Source organism: Zeus faber, assembly GCF_960531495.2.
Source record: "Zeus faber genome assembly, chromosome: 3".
NCBI lineage: Eukaryota > Metazoa > Chordata > Actinopteri > Zeiformes > Zeidae > Zeus > Zeus faber.
The window spans coordinates 3,872,436-3,893,228 of NC_137190.1; the positions used below are offsets into that span (position 1 = coordinate 3,872,436).

Consider the following 20,793-nt stretch of genomic DNA (forward strand, 5'->3'; position numbering starts at 1 on the left):
CTGAGGCAATGAAATGCATTTCTCTGCATTTTACATCCTAGTAACTGACGTATCTAGGAGCAGCGGGCGCCATGTAGCGGCGTTCAGGGAGCAGGTGTCTTGCTCAAGGACACATCGGCACGCTAAAGGAGGAGCCGGGGATCGAACCGGCAATCGTCCGATGGCGAGACGGAATATATATTGGGCATAATTCCATGACAACATGTGTAAGGGACATTTACATTTACATTTACATTTAGTCATTTAGCAGACGCTTTTATCCAAAGCGACTAACAATTGTTCAAACACTGACGGACGCAGCCATCAGGAGCAATTAGGGGTTAAGTGTCTTGCTCAAGGACACTACAGCATGCTAGCAGGAGGAGCCTGGGATCGAACTACCGCCTGAGCTACCACCCCCCCCCCCCCCCCGACATGTTTGCACCGTTTCAACCCAGGCCTTTTAGAAGTTTGGTTTCCATCATCTATAACTGGTCATAGCAGCGACCTCACTGAAGGCTTTAATGTTGAGAAACCTAACGTTGTTATGTCCAATATTAGCACTGCATTGCATTCATGGAGCCTGTCTTTCCCCTGAATAAATCAACCCAGCCGTCTTAAATAATATCTACGGTCCATTGCACAGAAAAAAAAAATAATTGGCTCGGAGTCATTAGATCAACTAAAACATTTTTGTTTTTTGCTAAACCAATGTCTTAGCTTTTTTTCCTCAACTTAAAATGCGTATCTTAATTCCAACACCTGAGAAATATTGAGTTTCCGAATTTAACATTCATGAATTTGATTTTCTTTTCTGTCGATTTTTAGTCGTACATTATAAATGTTTCCCTTTACTGGGACTAAATCAATAAGCTTGAAAAAGTGAAATAAAAATATAGAAAAAAAAATGCAAATTTTCCACGTGTGACTGCAAAAAAATTCCCCTACACATTCATGCACACACACACACACACACACACACACACACACACAAACAGATCTCATCGTGAACAAGGCTGATGTTCACAGCAATAAATGTCTCAGTCTGGTTCTTCATACAGTGCTGATGTTTTACTGAGTACATCAGGAATCCAGCTGCTGACACGGACAGACAGGCAGACAGACAAACAGTCAGTCAGACAGACAGACAGACAACGGGGCCACTGACCGATCTGCAGGTTGACATGGACACAGCATCACAAGAAGCAGAACAACACACATACACACACACACACACACACACACACACACACACACACACACACACACACACAGAGTGTTGAGGCCGTTAAGCAGATCCCTCGGGTCGCTGCCCCGGCATCGATTTACTGCCCCGAACAGGTGTCGTCCATAACTCAGCTCTTCGTCTTCCCGGCGTCCAAACTGTTTCTGCAGATGTGTGATGGATGAAGACGTATTGTGCATCCTGCTCGTTCATCTCCCCGAATGAGCAGAACCTCGTATGGCGTGAGCAGATGTGTTAAATTGACCCCTGTCAGGGAACCAGTGGTTTTACAAGGCACCGGGCAGCGCAGGACGCCCGCAGAGCGCTGCCTCCTCCTCCTCCTCGTCCTCCTGTGTTTCTGCTTTCTGTTTGGATTTACCGAGGCCTCGTACCGGATTGATGGAGGTCGAGGTCCGCCAGCTCCGCCCGAAGTCAGTTCGGGCCTGGAGGAGCTCAGCATAACGCCCCCTGGTGGAGGGCAGCGTCGTTGAGTCAGTTGAGCCGTTGAGAAATTTATAACTGTGATCGAACGACAGATCATCAGAATCTCATTTTCAACTTGTTCAGCAATCATGTTTATATTATATATTTGGTTTGACTTTTTTTTTACCAAAGACCTTTATTGACACTGTACTAACAGTGTAATTATTTTTTATTTTTACATTTCCCTCCATTTTTGGTACCTATGAATAGCCAACACGGCAAGAAAATGAATTCACAATCAAACGCAAGGAGACCTGATAACAGTCATGACCTCCCGACAGGAAGCTCCATCATTATCTTTGTCAACATTGAGTTTGCGCCGATACGAACGGGGTTTGGGACACCTGACATCAAGGGAGTAATTGTGTATGAGGCGTGACCTGCGACCCTGACTTCATCCTGCCTGCATGTTGTTCCCCTCTCTGGCAGCTGGGAGGCGTCCTCCTGGTGCTCGTGCTCGGCCTCATGCGGCGGCGGCTGGAGGCAGCGGCGGGTGTCGTGCCAGCGCCTGGAGGCGGGCGGGACGCTGCGGTCGCTGCCGCCCGCGGCCTGCGACCGGGCCCCGCGGCCGGAGGAACGGCAGGCGTGCAGCTCGGACGCCTGTCCCACCTGGGTCACCAGCCAGTGGGGGAAGGTGACTGGGAACATCTGACTTCGAGGAAAACCACTGTTTTTTTTTACCTAAACCTTTTTTTTGTCGATCATTGGGAGTCGATTGATCACAACCTTGATCCCAACTGCCACGTGTACAAAGCTCCGATACGTAGTACAATGGGATGACTGCCATTTCTTTGAATGTTTGGACACTAAATATTTGAGCCCTTTCATGCAGTCAACATAGCCTGTTTATATTCACCACCACTCGTACATTATTTGGTGAAAAACATTGCGTTCCTGGGGTATGTGTTATGTCAAGCCTCTGATACGCCCCGGGAACACAGTTTTTCCCTAAATGATTAAAGGATAATATTGCCTTCTACTTTCGTTTTCGGTTTCCACAAACATTATAGCGACCACGCCTAGCAACCTCAAGGCTTATTTTTGTAAGAACTGTTGGCACATTTTTAGGGTTAAAAAATACAACATAATCTCAAAGAATTAAATATATAATCGGAAAAAAATATCTATATTTTATTTATTAATGATAATCAATTTTTCTATAATTATATTTTTAATAATTATATTTTTTCTGTATACATTTTGTAACGGGCAGGGAGCCCTTGGGGACAGGTTTAAGTGTGTTGTTCAGGTAAAAAAGTACATCAACAATAAAAACACAGTACCACACTCCCATCAGGAACATGCTCTGACATCTACCATTTAAATCTGATCCTAACGTCAGTTGCATTATATATTTTATGTGTTTCGAGAGGGTCAAATATCATTAGCAACCTGAAAAGTTCCAAAACCTGAGAGCTGTATGAAACACTGTGCATTTCCATCAAACGCTGTCGCTTGTAACTGCTTTTATAAAGTGCTCATATCCTTCAATCTGTCATGGAGCTTCAGTAAAGATCCATCCTTCCTCCCTGATCCACGTCAGTATTTTCTCTGCTTTGCATCGTGCAGCAGAACAGCCTTGGGTCAGAGGAACCGTCTCACAGATTCAGATTGATTCCTGTGTGAGCGCGATGCAGAACCCTTAACTTAATAATTTAACATAAAAATCATGCGTCACGACTCTGTGACTGATGGAACATTTAATTGGGCTTCTTTATTCTCCAAAATTTCGCTTGTGGGGATTCAGTGCGCAGGGAGGTGTTTGGGCCCCGCCATGACCGTACAGAAGAGATCCGTCACCTGTCGCCACGTCAACGGATCCTCACACCAGGACTGTGACCATAGGAGGAGGTACACACACACACACACACACACGTGCATGCACAGTTAATCGTCGTACAAATAATTGCAATTGATATTTAAATACATTTTCCCTGGTGGTTGTTTCTAAACTTGTGCTGCTTTCACACATTGTACGCATTGAAAACCTGAAATGATCCGGAGGAGCTGTACGTGTGAACACAAATGTCCGAATCATTTGACCCGTACATTACCAGGACTTCACCCAGCCAGCACCCTCGCACAAAGTCTGTGTAATGTCCGATTGAGCGCCATGTGTGAACAGAGCAGGTGATTGTCTGGTTCATTCACAGCAATCGAGTGGGCGTGTCGCTCGCTGATGACGTCTCTATCATCAACTGCTGCGTACTCCTTTCTGCTTTCCTTCATATTCCTTTTCACTCTTTTGTTTATATTGTGGATACGTCCAAATACATAGAGTATCAAGGCAATATATATATATATATAAATACCTCAGTTTTTAGTTGTATTTATTTTTTTACATATGAAAGGTGGTTGACAACGGGCAACAAGACCACACAAGAAGGTTGACAATAGCCCAAGCCTGGTTGCCCAAGGCAACGGGGCAACTATTACTGTCGAGCCGTGAATGACATTTAATGACGTTGAACATAAGTATTTGGGTTTTCAGGTATTTGATGAAATGCACCAACTTCAGTTCTAATAACTGGGATCGGGTGATGTGATGATGGCGACAACTGTACTTCAAAACCATTTTTAACCTTAATTCTGTCCGTGTGATTATTTCAGGCCGGTGTCCGTGCAGAACTGCTCGTCGGAGCTGTGCGACGTGCAGTGGCGCCTGGGCCCGTGGCGAGCGTGCACGGTGGCCTGCGGCAGCGGCTTCCAGTCCCGCAGGGTGGACTGTGTCCACCGGAGGAGCGGGCGCACGCTGGTGGACCAACACTGCGCCTGGCTGAGACGCCCCTCCGCCTGGCAGCACTGCACGGCCGCCGCCTCCTGCGGGGGTAGGTCTACTGTGTGTGTGTGTGTGTGTGTGTGTGTGTGTGTGTGTGTGTGTGCGTGCACGTGGGCTGTGCACGGCGGCTTCTTCCAAAGAGGCCCCCCCAAAAAAGAAAACATTCAGTGGCAGGATTCAGTGGAGTCAGAATAAAAACTGCAACTTACTCCCAAACGTGCCCTTTTCATGATGAATCACTGCTTTGTGGAACATTTTGGATTACACCCTGGGTTGTCTTTAATTTCTTATTTATTTTTTCTGCAGCACTCATAGCACGGGCTCCTGTCTGCATTTATTAAAGAGGCTGTATAGTTTAACCAGTAAAATACCAGATTTTTAGTTTGACAAAAAACAAGACTCCAATCATTTTCACGTTTTTTTTTTACTTCTGAAGTTTTAGGGTTAATAAAAAAAAAAGGAACGTTAAAGGAACGTTCCTCGAAATGAAGAGAAATCGATGTTAAGGCTGAGCTCGACTGTCGGAATCCTGTGTAAATGATGAATAGTTTCACATTATTACTTCACTAAAGCCTCTTGGTGAAAGAGGCCTGAAATTCCATTAACAATCGCCATACCTTTGAATCTGCGTAAGCATGAGTTTGAAAATGACATGTGTGTTTGTTGCATCTAAAAAAAAAAAAAAAGCCTCCGTCCTGAAGAGAAGGAACTAAATAAAGAAGCACAAGCCTCGACATTGTCAAGCTTTATGAAATGTTGAGTCTAACTCCACCCGGCAGCACTCTGCAGGAGATGCAGATCCAGCCGTGTTGGCTTTAAAACAGGCTTCACGGGAAGTCGCCTCGACGTCGTTTGAGCCCCACAGTGCAGTACACTCCACCCGTTATCTGCCGGGCGGAAGGAGTCTTTCCAGTGGCTCCTTCGCTCCGCCAGGAGACATCTTGAACACTGTACATTCTTGCTTGAGCCACTTATGCCTACACGCTGTGTCTTGTGCAATAACACCAAAGCATTTTTTATTCCAAGCAACTATGTAAGTAATGGCAGCAAGCAATGCGACCTCACTGCAAATATAAAATGTATTTTTACATTTAATGACAGTGCAATCCACAGAAATCAGAGGCCGACATCGCAACAAAAAATGAGATGACGGGTGACGATATTTATTATTTTTGCCATTCATATTTATTTAATTTATCTTCCCCCCCAGCGGCTGACTGCAAGGACACCACGCAGTACTGCAGGGTGGTGAAGACCCTGAACCTCTGCCATGTGGACATGTACAAGCAGCGATGCTGCGAGTCCTGCGAGCGAGGCTCTGCCGCCACCTAGCGGCGGCGAGAGGAACCGCGGAGGTTCGCGGGAGACGCCGAGGCCGCCGCCAAACACTGGGTGCACGGTGCGAAGTGCACGCGGACGCAGCACACACACGCACACACACACACACACGCACACACACACACACACACACACACACACACACACACACACACACACACACACACACACACACACACACACACAGGGCTGCATTGGACTGAACCGAGCCAAGGAAGAATTAACCAACCAGAGGGTGATTTTCATTTCTGATCTGGACCCTGACCCCTCCCTCTCGAATGACCTGTATTCACTATGTGGATGAAACAGCATTTGGAACTTTTTCTAACGTGGATTCCTCCCCTCTCCAACACACACACACACACACACACACACACACACACACACGCACGCACACACACCCACGCACTGAAGGAGTGCACTGACGTCACTAGTCATGGATCCTGTATGTGTTTTAATTTAATATCAGCTTCACACGTGCAGAGAGCCCCTCAGATCACATCTCTTTTTTCCTCATCGACCATTCACCTGCGTGAAGGAACGTGTACAGAGCTGCTGCAGTGGAGCCTAGGCTCCTTCCACTGGCACAGAAAACACAACGGAAAATAGTGGAACAAAACGGAAGCTACTGCGCCGGAGGGAGACCAGAGGAGACAAAGTGTTGCCAAAGCATGACTTTAATCTTTTATTTTATTTTATTTTTTTCCAATATTCAGTTTTAATCGGCACCACCTTGTGATTCCACGTCAGGACGAGCCGCTGTCCAGTGGCCGCGGGGCGAGGCGGACGGACGGCGGCTCCGCACCCTTTTATACCGTCGTCTTCGAACTACGTCTTGTACATACTGTGTGTTTTAAAGTGCAATATTGTAAATTGAATGTATGTAGATTTCCTGCAACTTTTTATTTTCTTAATAATTGGTAACACGTGGTTTTGTTTGTCGTCTTATTAACTCCTGTTTGAAACGGTGGAGCGTGGACCCGGGCGTTTCTGCCGTGACTGATCTGCATGTCGTCAGGTGTGACCCGAGTTGCACACACTCATCACATCCCGTTCGCAGTGTTTCTCCCTCGGCTACTGATGGCTATGTGAGCGTATTTTGGAGTACTTGCATACGTTCTGTTTGTGAAAACGCAACCCGATAGGAGGAAAAACAGAAGATATTTTAACAAAGTGCTCTAGAAAAAAAACAATACAAAATAATCAAATAAAATAAAAGAAGTGTTTGCTCTCTTTACACATCTGTGCGGACTCGTTTTTCATGATTCATCAGTGGATCATCAGTATTCCAAATGTATTCCATTGATTTTAACTTTTCTTTTTTTCAATTTTTTCTAAAAATCTACAGATTAAGAATTTTAAACCCTTTTTTCAGCTGCACATGGGACATGTGCTGAAAAGTGCTATTTCCTGAATGATCAAGTGTCGGGGAGTGTGAAGGCTGATTGATACCTCATACATAACGGTGATCAATACATAATTCCTTCAACAATTTGAAAAGGGTCGATCATCTAAATCGATCGCCGCAGACTGATTCCTTCACCAGGGGTTAAAACCACGGAGAGGTCCTCCTCCGTGTTGACCAGGCAGCGGTCATGACAGGACCGTGACGGGGCGCGGTTCGTGCAGCGGCGTTGCCGATGGAAGCTTCCTGAAGAACCTGTGTCCCCGCTCGTCGCTCTCCTCGAAGGCGTAGCCCGGCGGGAGCTGGAAGCTGGCGGGGCACGCGCTGAGCCTGCAACACAGCCACAGGCAACGCTCGTCTCAGAGGTGGAGCTACGTTTAGGCGATTTCTTAAAATGAAGTCCAGGAGTAGCGGTGGAGCTCGGAGGGATTTCGGGGATTCAAGGTTTATAGTGTGTGACAGAGACTGTGGCGGTTCTACCTCTTCGGGGTGAACTCAATGCGGTACATGGTGGAGTCCTCCATGGGAACGCTGCTCCTCACGGTGCGGCCGGGAGGCTTGAAGCTCTTACTGGGCCTCAGCGCGGCGTGGGGTATGAAGTGGGCCTGGAAAGGAGAGAGGAAATGACAAGGAGAGGAGACACAGTGACTGAGACCAGGAGTCACGAGGTACTGTAACTGTCTGTCCCGTCGCGTGGCGTGAGTCCCGTCCACGTACCCTGAAAGTGGTGATGTCCTCCATCTTGCCGCTGGATTTCCGCATCTCTTCGGACTTCCTGATGATCGGCTGCCTGGCCTTCGTCCCCCAGGCCTGGAAGTCGTCGCGCATGGTGGAGCAGCCCTGCAGGTACACACACTGGCTCTTGGGAGGGCCCGCTTGAAGAAATTCCCCTTTAACTTTGAAACGTAGCGTAGGACCGTGGTGGCATCTCAACACCACAGAGCCCTCCTCTGGACAGCTGTGACGATATCTGCCGTGTCCGTCAAACGTCACTTTACCTGAAAGGGAATGATGAACCTCTTGTGCGGCAGGTGGCGCCTGGCGGGGACGAAGGGCTGGACCGGGTGCCTGACGTAGTACATGCCGGTGGTGGTGCTCAGCTCCATCTTCTCCGTGGGGCTGACGTATTCCTCCGACTTGCGGAGCTGCGGCACGGAGACAGGCCACTCGGTGAACCTGTCCCTGCTCTCCGTGCTGCCCTGGAAAGGCGTGTCCGCCTCCCCCAGGGCGGAGGCCTGGGGACGACAGAGTGGAGTAGAAAGTGGAGTAGAAATGGAAAATGTCAGGATTACTTATTGTCCTTGATCGTGGTTTCGATGTCAAAGGGCTTTATGGGACAAGATTGAGAAGACAGCAACCCCACCTCCAACCCTGAGCCCCAGCAGGCTCGCTTCCGGACTGCTCTCTTCTACTCGTATCGATTATTATTCATTTTAACACGTATAACACTGTTTTGAACTACTTCTATCACAGCTCCAGCGTCGCAGTGTGTAACAGTGCTACTGAGTTTCTAGTTGGGTTTGAGTCCTGACGAGCAAAGTAAGTTCGGGTTTTGAACTTATGGCGGTGGTAGCTCAGGCGGTAGAGCTGGTGGTCTAGTGATCTAAAGGTTGCTGGTTGGATCCCAGGCTCCTCCTGCTAGCATGCTGTAGTGTCCTTGAGCAAGACACTTAACCCCTAATTGCTCCTGATGGCTGCGTCCGTCGGTGTTTGAATAATTGTAAGTCGCTTTGGATAAAAGCGTCTGATCAATGACGAAATGTAAATGTAAATGAACTCTGCTATGTTTGAAGCAGCACTATGTGACTTTTGGAATTTGGCGCCCCCTATAGTTTCTGAGCGCAGTTGCACTTGTACGTCACTGTGGTGAAACTCGGTCCGCTGTCTGAAAATAATTTATTTTGCCGGACAAATTTGAACCTCATCAGTCACGTTGCAATAACGGTCTATGTTACAGATATAGATATAATGCACAACTTGGCTACAGCGCCCCTTGCACGGACCACGCTGCTTCCCAGACCCCTGGGCCTCAGCGAGCACTCAGCCCATGGCTCCGGGGGAGGTGGCGGGTGGGAATGCAACAGGTGCCATTCTGCATATTACAAGTCAGTGTAACATCAAAATGATTTGGAAGGTGTTATTTTTAGGTGAAAAATTTACATAATGTGGCTTGAAGCCTGTTTAAAATTGCACATTAACCTGAAATAAACTTGCCTTGCCTACAAGCCCACATTCAAAGGATGTTTTTATGCCCTCTCCCAAACTTAAACCTCCGGACGGGCACAGATAATTCCCGAAAGAAGGTGGGAAAAGGAAAAACCATTAGAATTGAAAAAAAAAGAGAAACACAGAGGTGGAAAATTCCAGGCTCAGAAACTAAAAGCCCTGCCATTTGGAGATGTTGGACCTCTGGGTTGATGCTAATTGGCAAATTTACATGGTTGACTCGAAATCCTTGAGTGGAATCTTACTTTCTGAGTCCAGATTTTCCACCTCTGATAGAATTGCAATCCAAATGAGTGTACGCCTAGTGTACATGTCAAAACTGTTCTGTACCTTGTTGGGACTGGGCTTGCAGCTCTGTGGTGGTTCTCCAGGAAGACCCTGGAAGTTTTCCCGGCAGGTGGTCAGGGCCTCCAGGGGCTCACTGCTGGGCTTGTATGCCTCCCGGGGCCTGGCATAGCGCGGCGGCATGGGCTGCGGGACGAAGGACGCCTGATGGGAGGTCACGCCCCCAAAGGGTGCCGCCGAGTGCTGGGCCACGGCGGGGGGCTTGCAGCTCTGCCGGGGGGCCACGGCCTTGGGGACAAAGTCGTCCTGGAAGGTGGTGGTGCCCTGGAACCTGCTGGAGGGAGGCTGGTAACTCTGCTCGGGCTTGGTGGACTGTCGCTTGGAGATCTCCCACTGCTTGAAGCAATCTGAGAGACCACAGCAAAGGGGTTCGACTGAACGAGGTGACTAATCGATGAATTCATCAACAGAAAACGTATCTGTATCTATGGAATAGATCACCCTTGTAGGTGGGGACGGTCTCCATCTTGTCCTTCACCACGTGTGATTTCTGCTTAGGCCGGGCGGGGGCGTAGGGCTGGATCTCGTTGGGTTTGAAGGTCTGGTTGTAGGTGGTTTCCAGGTCGATCTTCTCTGGGCTCGGCTTGTATTCCACAGGCTGGCGAGCCGGACGCCGCTGCACCTCATGGGGCAAGTAGTCCGTCCTTTTCAGAGGGAAGAAGAGAGAGAGAGAGAAGGAGGCCAGATTGTAAGGAGACACCAGCTGAACTCCCACGGTACCTGTGCGGCTGTTTTGTTCAAAAGTCAAATAATATCTGCGCTCTACTCTCAAACAGCTGCATTTTGATGGATGTCCCCAAGATACAAACATTTTGGGTTCTCTGGCCTTTTCAGCTACGCGTTACAAACACCCCGAACCTGCAGGAGTTTGTCTCTCTCAATATGTTCTGCCCATGTTATGCTTTATGTTGTCCATGCAGTACAACGTCTGCTGCTTTAATTCTTAATCCCACTGAGACTCACCTGGCAAAACTGAAGTAAAACTAAAAGAAAAATAATAAAGAGAGACGGAGAGAAGGAGAGGGCGAGAAACGGGAAAAAGACAAGACACGACAAGATAATAAATCCCTGTCTGGAAATTGAGGAGAGGAGAGAGAAGGGGAAGAAACACAGAGGAATGGAGGGAAAGAGGTAGAGAAGGTTTGAGCGGAAGGAAAAGGAGTGATAGAAAGAGTGATTGGAGAACGGGAAGAGAGAAGGAGCATTTTTCAGGTGGGTGCGGCGCTCAGGTTTCACAATCTCCGGTTCCCCTTTGTTACGCTGTCACCCAGAAGCCCCCCCACAACTCGATTATTTACCTGAACGTCGTCGCTCCCTCCATCTTCCCGCGGTCCGCGCCCCAGTCCAGCTCCGCTCTGGGCTTCAGGCTCTGGGTTGGGATGGTGGCTCCCGTGTGGAAGGGGAACTGCTCTGTGTACTCCGTCATGGTGCAGGTCTCCAGAGCGTCCTGCCAGTACAGAGCCGCCGGCTTGTGAGGGCAGCGGTGGCGCCTGGGGAGAGCAGGGGACGGTCTGGTTTACTGGAACATTATTATATATGACTTATTACCAGACATTCACTCTATTAACAGCTCATGGGTTAATGAACCTGCGCAGGCCATGTCTAGAGGTAAACTCAGCAAACAAGCCGCCAGAGCTGCATCAAACTGATTAAACAAATTGCACAAGGCAGCCATTTTATTTGTAATAATAATAATATTAATAATAACAATGATGATGATGATAATGATGATAATGACCATGATGATGATGATGATGATGATGTTGATGATGATGATGATGATGATGATGATGATGATAATAATAATAATACATTCATAGTTATTTTTATAGCCCTTGCCACACACATTTCAGTTTTTACATTGATAATTTTGAATTCGATTTTATAGGCTATGTATATATATATATTTTTTGTATTATTTATTATTTTTTATTGTTATTTATTTTTATTAATTTACTTTTTGCAAAATGAGTATGAAATGCAGTATATCCTGCTTGAATCCAGGACTGACTTTGTGTCTGAACGTGATGCTACGCCACAAGACTATAAGATTTTATGTGGATTTGTTGAAACGTGAACTTCTGGTTGGGGGAGAATTGAGCATGACCTCCAGGAAATAACACACACATGGATCTGACCAGCAAAGGGCAAGGTGACTTACGAGGGGGAACATTATAGTCCCAGACGTACACTCTGTACATAGAATATCTACTTACTTGGATTAATTGGATTACTTTGGAATTTCACCAGAATAATTTAACATGTGTGCAGTGAATGCAGCTTGTCTCCCACTAGGACAGGGAAGTAGGTTTTTGCTGAAATTAAAATTTAAAAAAAACAGCAACAAAATAGATTTCAACTGATCACTAGTACGCATTTCTCAACTCTACCCTCTCAGAACAAAGCCCATGCACTGCCCTGCTTCTGGCTCCTTGAAGTTGAAGGGCCCCAGGTTGCTATAGTTACCTGACAATAGTGAGAGTAAAACCCGCTCCAATGCGTTTGGAAAAAAATATTAAGATCAAGGTAAAACACCATTATACTCACCCACAGTCACAGATCTCGCACACGCACAGCTTTCTCATGCTTTCAGACATTTCCCACACACACTCTTTTTATCCCCAGGTGACGGAAAGCGGTCCGTATCCCGGCAACCGCTCTGGCGTCCCGGTTTGTCGACGTCACGTGTGACGTCACTCCGGGGGCGCGGCGCAGACGGCGCTGACACTTCCGGGATAAACAACGTGAGCGCGGAGCGTCCCGCACATGCTCTCACGACCTGCGCTTTATTATCCTTATTCTGGGGAGATTCTGAGCAAACTCTGGGATTTATTGCGGTAGAACGGCGCTCAATAGGACAGCAGCTGCCGTGGAGTGTTTTTTTTTTCTGTTTTGACCGAGTAATATTTTATTTTTAAACAACTTTTGACGAGCCGGTTAGCATCAGGGCAGCTGTCACAAGCCGCCGAGGTAAACAACATGTTTTTATTGTTTCAGCTGTAACAATTACTATACAGCAGTAACTATAAGGCCGTACAGAAACTATAACAGTAACTATACAGCAGAACTGCAACTATAACAGTAACTATACAGCAGAACTGCAACCTTAACGGTAACTATACAGCAGAACTGCAACCTTAACGGTAACTATACAGCAGTACTGCAACCTTAACGGTAACTATACAGCAGAACTGCAACCTTAACGGTAACTATACAGCAGAACTGCAACTATAACAGTAACTATACAGCAGAACTGCAACCTTAACGGTAACTATACAGCAGAACTGCAACCTTAACGGTAACTATACAGCAGTACTGCAACCTTAACAGTAACTATACAGCAGAACTGCAACCTTAACGGTAACTATACAGCAGAACTGCAACCTTAACGGTAACTATACAGCAGAACTGCAACCTTAACGGTAACTATACAGCAGTACTGCAACCTTAACAGTAACTATACAGCAGAACTGCAACCTTAACGGTAACTATACAGCAGTACTGCAACCTTAACAGTAACTATACAGTGATACTGCAACCTTAACAGTAACTATACAGCAGTACTGCAACTATAACAGTAACTATACAGCAGTAAGCTATACAGCATAGCAAATAGTCTTGTGTTGCAAGATCCATACTGCAAGCCTTTACTAATTCATCAGTTCTGAGAATATCAACTGTGTTTATCTGAACTAGCTTCACACTGAAAGAGTACTATGAGTAGTAATATTATTAGCACTATTAGTAGTACTATAAGTAGTACTGTAAGTAGTACTATGAGTAGTACTGTTAGTAGAACTGTTAGATCTGCTGATTTAGATGGTGTCCTCAGAAATCTGCTTTAAACTTAAATTTTCTCCTTTGTTTACAGCTGTGTTTTTCTTATTCCTCAGTGTTTAGTATTTCTGTGCCTGTATTCTGCCTTTATTTAAGAGGTACCTATATTTATATATGAGGGTGTGTGCGTGTGTTGATACAGTGTATGCGTCGCATTGCTTGTTGTAAAGCACTATGGTACAAACCTAGCTCTTTTTTTAAAGTGTCATAGAAAAAAACTTGATCTTTTAGTAGATAGTTAACAGGATTTCATTCTTGGTGAGGGTCAGTGCATTGCTGATCAGGAAATTATCATAATAAAACTTAACATTGTAAAACGAGAACAGAATATACATGTGATTCTATGCACAGGATAAACCAAAAAGCTGTGGCAGGGACTAAGTGACAGTATAAATAAATAACCCTAACCCTAACCCCTAACCCTAACCCATAACTAAATAAATAAATAAACAAACAAACAAACAAACAAACAAACAGAATCAGAAATACTTTAATAATCCCAGGGGGAAATTACTAACAAATATATATAGGTAGATAGGATATTCTGTACAGGATGAATACAATAGTACAGGAATGGATAACAATGTCCAAGTTCTTCAATTTTTAAATGCCCAAGTTCTCAAGTCCAAGTTATTACAACCAACGTTACTACAATACCATTAGGTATTACACAGCAATTGATTGTGTGGCTGTTAATCTGTGTAACGTTTTGCCCCTATTTATTTTTCCTTCCTGTCAGACATTTAATCATGGGCCTCACCAGTTTGGAGAAGATTATCACACTGCAGAGAAACGCCGCCAACATCAGGAACCTCTGCATCCTGGCACACGTTGACCACGGTGAGTACAGAAAGGATGTTGGTGAGTTATGCCAGGGACACGCCAACATACATTTAATAGCCAGTGCCACACATTTCTCCATCCCAGTGGTGACGCACCGTAGGATTCAACAGGACGGTGATCACAGGGATCAGACATTTTGGGATTCTAGAACACACCGCAGGAGCTGAGGCTAAAGATTTCCGATAATATCAAACCAACCTGATGTTCTAGTGTGGCACTGATCTCGAGTTTTTGACTGTCTCAAATGTAATCACTGATAAGATAAGAGATTTCCTCATGATTCCCTTAGAATTTTGAAATTGTCCGGGACTCGAAAATCCTAGCGAAAGCCCTTTGGTGTAAACTAGATTACTGTAAAGTTCTGAGGTGGTTGAGGGACTTTCTCTGGTTTCATGTCCAGTTGTGTTTTCTAGTAATTGTGTAGAGCTGTTGATGAATAACAATTCTTATTTCTTTTTGTATTTCTCCAGGCAAAACAACCTTAGCCGACTGTTTAGTGGCGAGCAATGGCATCATATCAAGTCGCCTCGCTGGGAAGGTTTGTTCTGCAATGATATTCATCATGATATGAATTGTTTGGTTCCATACATTACGCGGGAAACGGACAGGGTTTCAGGCGTTTTTGAATTGAATTGAATTGAATTCAAGCGCGAGCGCGAGGGGGAGCGGGTGTGCGGAGACGAGTGTGCGGAGCGGGACGCTTTGTGACATCATCATTCAATTCACTACGTAGACGCGGGTTGTGGCTCTGGACGCCCAGTCCACATTGTGCGAGGTGCGTGGTGTAGACGCCATCGCTCTGTCGTGGTTACAAACTGTGTGTGTGTGTGTGTGTGTGTGTGTGTGTGTGTGTGTGTGTGTGTGTGTGTGTGTGTGTGTGTGTGTGTGTGTGTGTGTGTGTGTGTGTGTGTGTGTGTACGTGTGTGTGTGTGTACGTGTGTGTGTGTGTACGTGTGTATCGTCTTACCTGCTTGGCGCCGGCAGAGCTTTTCGTTTGATATTTTATCTCTTCCCTTTTTTCAAAATATAAACACATTCTGTTCCATCTAACCCAGCCAGTGGTAACACTCAAACTGTAGGAGTCAAAAACAGTCCAAGACATCGTCCGTGTTTGTGTCCTCACACATGGAGGTTTCTTGCAGCTCTAGAGCAACGGGTCTGAATCGTGTCCTTTTTATTTTAGTCCCAAACGTTAAAAAAGTGGATGAAATGTCTGTGAGGGACATGCAGTGAATCCGTGTGAATGGAAGCGTGTTGTTGGGAACTTCCACGTGGAGTGATTTCCTTCCACAGAGACACCGTGAGGCAGGACTCTGCGGACGACAGGAAGTAGACAGGGACCTGACAGGAAGTAGACAGGGATCTGACAGGAAATAGACAGACACCTTCTAATTTTGAGGATAAAGTCACAACACGCAACAAGTGTATCCTTGTATGAGTAATTCAGTTTGTCACCAGGGCTCGGAAAACTTGTGTCACCGTGTCATTACGTCAGACGACGCTGCGTTCAAAGGAAACTTGTAAAGTTGTAACTCGTTTTAGTAGTTACTCTGATGTAAACAGGTCTCTTTCCTGATTCTGGTTCCGGTGAGAGCCACCACTCCCGGTTCCGGTAACGTCTTTTGTGTTTGCGCTTCTTGGTTGAATTGCTTCTCAAAACGAGCTGATCTTCAATGACGGATTTGGGATCATTCGCGCTGTGATGTTACTCCTCTTCCCTGGCTCCGACTCTCGCCTCAACTGTCTTTTCGGATTTTGGAACGTGGACTCTGGCTCGGCTAGCGCTCGGCTAAGGCTAGCTAGCCTGTTAGCCTAGCATATTGCTAACTATGCCGGCATCGATGCCTACCTCCACGGACGGTGGCAACTGTTTGCGCCTGGTCGACAGACTCAGCGATCTAGAGAAGTCGGTCTTCGAGGACATCCACAGCCTGCGTGAGGACGTGAAGAAGAAGGATCAACGGTTTGTGCGTCTGACCTCCATCGCTAGCGCTCAGGATAAGCACATCTCCGGCTCCATGTCCGCCGCTGTGATTGGACCGGACTTAGACTCCACTCTCCCGTGGCCCGGATCCATTCTCACTGCGGGTGAGTCGGATCCATCTGACGCCCACCGGCTGTGATAGAGGAGCCCTGGCCCAAGTCCTGACCTGCTCCATCCCTGAGGCTTGGACCGTGGCGTTGAGCCGTGGCCGGTGTTGCGTGCGCTCCTTGCGCTGCTCTATGCCGGAGACTATGCCCTGCTCACAGTCCACCGTGGCATCGAGGGCACGAAGACGGTCTCTACCGCCGCCGGCCTCGTTCCCACTGCCGCCAGACTATCCATCGCCTGCCCGGGCCTCCGCTACCGAGCCAGTTGGTGGCGGCTCCCGCAGCGCGATCTCAGCCCATCGGGGCCGATCGCAGCCACTGGCTTGGATCGCCTGCCTGCGCCGCCTTCGGGAGGGCGGTGCTCACCTGGCTCAGCTGCTGCTGCTGTCCCTCGGAACTCCTCTGCTGCCGGACCTCCATCCATGCTCATTGTCGGCTCCTCCATGGTTCGACACATCTGCTCCCCGGGTGCTCTCGTCCGGGATATAGACTCCAGAATCCCACAGCTCCTGGATAAAAACCCGTCTGCCTCCACTGTTCTCATCCACGTCGGAACCAACGATCTCAGGAACAAACAATCGGAGACACTTAAGAAGACTTTACGAAGCTTATTGACGGTCTTCTAGTCGGACCGCCGATTCGTTGTCTCCGGCCCACTGCCCTGTCCCTGCGTTGGAGACGTAAAATCCACGCGTGTCCCTCAGCTACACACATGGCTCAAGGGATACTGCTGCTCCCTCAACGTACCGTTTGTGGACAACATTGGCACCTTCTTAAACCGTCCAAACATCTTCAGACATGATGGAGTTCATCCAAACTTTTACGGATCACGCCTCCTCGCCTTAAACATGGAACTTACACTGAAATCTTCTGTTCGCTGCTGATGTTTGGTGAGTCCGATCCACTCTGACATTAATGAGTCACTCTGCTCTACAAATTCCTGTACTTATAATTCATAGACTGAAATTACGTAACTTCCCTGTCACATACAGGAATCTAAGCAATTTACTACCGGTTCGGACTCAAACTCTCGCAAAGCCACGCACCCAGAACAATAAAAAATGACACCTGACTGGATAGAAATGGCTCAGTCACACTCATTGAGACAGCAACTCCTCATTTCAAGTTCATCCAAACCACTAGAGCTGACCAGAGAGGCGGTGGAACAGCGGCTGTCTTCTCTGATAACTGTACCTGCAAGGAAATCCTCCTTGGAGAATTCACATCTTTTGAACACTTTGCCATATCTATTAACTCCAGTGCCCCAATTTTAGTCATCGCTGTCTATCGGCCACAAACATCTAAATGTGGCTTTCATTATGAATTCTTTGAGCTACTGTCCAAGGTCTCCACTGATTATCATTGTTTAATTATTGTTTCTGCTGGTGTTGTTGTTGCTGCTGCTAACCTTATACCTAAACTTAACCATCCACCGTGACTGGATGAGATGGTGCACACAGTTGAAATCTCAGTGTCTGGTGAAGGCTGCCACTTCTGGTTCCGGTGACGACTTAGATGTGCGTTGCTTCCCTGAGAACTGTTGACTCAATACAGATGAGATTTCTGGTTCCGGTGAAAGCTACCACTTCCGGTGCTGGTGACGTCTTCGCTTGTGCGCCGTTGCTGCTGCTGCTGTTGCTGCTGTTGCTGCTGTTTTTGCTGCTGCTGTTGTTGTTGTTTTTTCTGTGGCTGCCACTGCTATTTTTGTTGCTGTGGTTGTTTCTGTTGTGATGTTACAGTTAGAGTATCATAAGAAGGGTGTGTTTTCGGAGAGAGTCAAAAGGATCTCCCTCCCAAGGTCTGATTGAAAACTTGACCCGTAACTTAGCTAATTAAAGGACCGTGACTGGATTAAGATGAGATGGTGCACACAGTTGAAATTTTCGGTTCCGGTTACGCCTTTGCTGTGCTTTACTTCGTTGAGATGAGATGGTACACACTGTTGACTCAATACAGATGAGGAGATTTCTGGTTCCGGTGAGAGCTACCACTTCCGGCCCCGGTGAAGTCTTCCCTTGTGCGCTGTTGCTGTTGCTGCTACTGTTACTGCTGCTGTTTTTGTTGCTGCTGTTGTCTGCTGCTGGTATTGTCGCTGCTGGTTTTGTCGTTGCTGCTAGTGCTGTTGTTGGTACTGCTAACCTTATACCTTAACTGATGTTGTCGTTGCTGCTGCTAACCTTTATAAGTAAAAACGTAACCCTTGCTTACCTTACACCTCAACTTAACGTAACATTATACCTCAAGTTAACCATCTCTAACCTGAGTGACCTTTCCGGTTCCGGTGAGAGCTGCCACTTCCGGTTCCGGTGGCGTCTTTGCGTGTGCGTTGCTGCTGTTGGTTTTAATGTTGTTTTGCTGCTGGTGTCGATGTTGCTGCTGCCGTTGTTGTTGTTTCTGTGGCTGTTGTTGCTGCTGTTGTTGTTTTCTATTGCTGTTGCTGTTGTTGCCACTGTGGTTGGAGCCACTTTTATTGTTGTTTTTGTTGTTGCTTTTGTTGTTTCTGGGCATTCTTTTGTAATGACTGGCTGACAAGTACATTCTCTTTCTTTTTAGTATTTCTTTGTAAAGCGCATTGTGTTGCCCTGGTATGAAATGCGCTCTATAAATAAAGTGTGACTTGACTTGACTTAAAGATGAGCGACAGTACAAACTGATGCTACGTTCCAAGGGTGCTCAACATTTTTTAATTGGTGTCGAGTATTCCTGCCTGCAGCTATAATTAGGGGTACAGCCTACCGGGCTAGATGCCCTATCGTTATTGCTTGGGAAAAATTCTCATAATTTTTAAAGCTAAAATGATTTGAAACAGAAGAAAAGTCAGAAGCTACGAACACGGTTGACATCTCCTTAGAAGCGCTAGGTCACAAACATCTTGTGGTTTAAGTTTCATCCAAATGGATCCACATACGGCGCAGAAATGAGTGAGAAACAGACCAGACTTGACCATAAGTATTCAGGTGGTCGTGCTTGACCCACACGCCACTGTTCATAAAAAATTTAACAGCATGAGATTCACAGTTAGCTTCTTTATGACATCATCATACTATTGACTAGAAATGTGTAGGTTCTGATTCAGGATGTACCTAGGCACCGTGTCCAGTGTGTGGTGTAGACTCCTTTGCTCTGTAGTGGTTAAGATTACAAATGAGGTGCATGGGTGTAGATTTATGTACCTTCTTAACTGGGAGATGTCTGTGGATCTGTTCCATTGATATCTCTTTGGTCCTCATTACTTTGCCGGATTAATGAAAAATATGATAAACAGCCGTCCACAAAAACTCGTGACCACTTCGAGTCGAGTGCACTCGAATGTACAAGTGAGTGATGCGTTCAAGATCCAGCAGGCATCGGAAAAATAGTATCCGTAATATGGAAATAACTCAGAAATACTACAATGTTTTTCATATTTCATGGAAACGTAACTTATTGAAAATGTAATTCAAGGAAAAAAGTCACCACTTAAATTCCGATCATTATTCTTAAAACACCACTCTTCAGAGATATTTAAACTGAATGCCAGAAGAGAAACATGCAGACACAAGTCTATGTTGATTGGTCCAGACGTAAGTCTACAATGTTTGTAACCTGTGATACATTTCACAGAAACCAAAGACCCTGTGTATTGTTGCCTGCAGCTATATTTATTAAAATAATTATAATAATTATTGTTATTATTGAATAGCTCACACTACTTCATATTAGATCCACATATTATGTGGATCTAATATGTGGATTTTCAATATTATTGCTGTATCTCAACGCCTTTGCTGAATAACATTTACAAAGCTATTGTTTGGACAGGACACCTTCCAAATGTGACTATTTGTCATTTTATTGCCTTGGATCCTGTTTGTACTTCTCCAGCTCAGGTATCTGGATAGCAGGGAGGATGAACAGCTCAGGGGGATAACCATGAAATCCAGCGCCATCTCACTCCACTATGCAGTCGGTAAGTTGGTGAGAGCCATTTCCGCTTAAAATATAACTTGCAAATGATCATTGTCATTTCATGTTTATATACAGTATCTTGATCTATATGCATATAAAAATTATACAGGCATTGAAAGTAGCACATAAAAATAAATCGACAGTACATCATAAAATGTGTGAGAGGGGTAGAAATAATTCCGAGAAATATTGAACCACACTAAAACTAACCAAAGTCAGATTCTTCAACACCAACGTCAAGGCAGTCCTCCTATACGGAGCAGAAACATGGAGAACTACAGCTGCTACCACCAA

General features: G+C 46.1%; 3 protein-coding genes across 4 annotated transcripts in view; 2 read left to right on the forward strand and 1 right to left on the reverse strand.

Annotated features, from left to right (window-relative positions):
* Positions 1-7,041, forward strand: part of adamtsl3 (ADAMTS-like 3) — a 169,396-nt gene extending 162,355 nt beyond the window's left edge. For both annotated transcript variants that reach the window (XM_079997512.1, XM_079997513.1), the window contains 4 exons: positions 2,117-2,321; positions 3,435-3,538; positions 4,298-4,515; positions 5,677-7,041. In XM_079997512.1, the coding sequence (XP_079853638.1) occupies positions 2,117-2,321; positions 3,435-3,538; positions 4,298-4,515; positions 5,677-5,798 (649 nt within the window). In that variant the 3' untranslated portion in view covers positions 5,799-7,041. The remainder of the gene's footprint in view (positions 1-2,116; positions 2,322-3,434; positions 3,539-4,297; positions 4,516-5,676) is intronic.
* A 356-nt stretch (positions 7,042-7,397) lies between these two features.
* saxo2 (stabilizer of axonemal microtubules 2) lies at positions 7,398-12,365 on the reverse strand (the record flags this gene model as incomplete). The annotated part of the gene is made up of 9 exons (XM_079997951.1): positions 7,398-7,539; positions 7,690-7,814; positions 7,927-8,049; positions 8,208-8,444; positions 9,766-10,127; positions 10,222-10,424; positions 11,079-11,270; positions 12,171-12,246; positions 12,332-12,365. The coding sequence occupies 9 exons, from the start codon at positions 12,363-12,365 to the stop codon at positions 7,398-7,400; spliced, it is 1,494 nt and encodes a 497-aa protein (XP_079854077.1).
* A 294-nt stretch (positions 12,366-12,659) lies between these two features.
* efl1 (elongation factor like GTPase 1) overlaps positions 12,660-20,793 on the forward strand; it is a 94,089-nt gene continuing 85,955 nt past the window's right edge. Inside the window, exons 1-4 of the mRNA XM_079997111.1 lie at positions 12,660-12,750; positions 14,357-14,457; positions 14,931-14,998; positions 20,416-20,500. Of these exons, the coding sequence (XP_079853237.1) occupies positions 14,367-14,457; positions 14,931-14,998; positions 20,416-20,500 (244 nt within the window). The 5' untranslated portion in view covers positions 12,660-12,750; positions 14,357-14,366. The remainder of the gene's footprint in view (positions 12,751-14,356; positions 14,458-14,930; positions 14,999-20,415; positions 20,501-20,793) is intronic.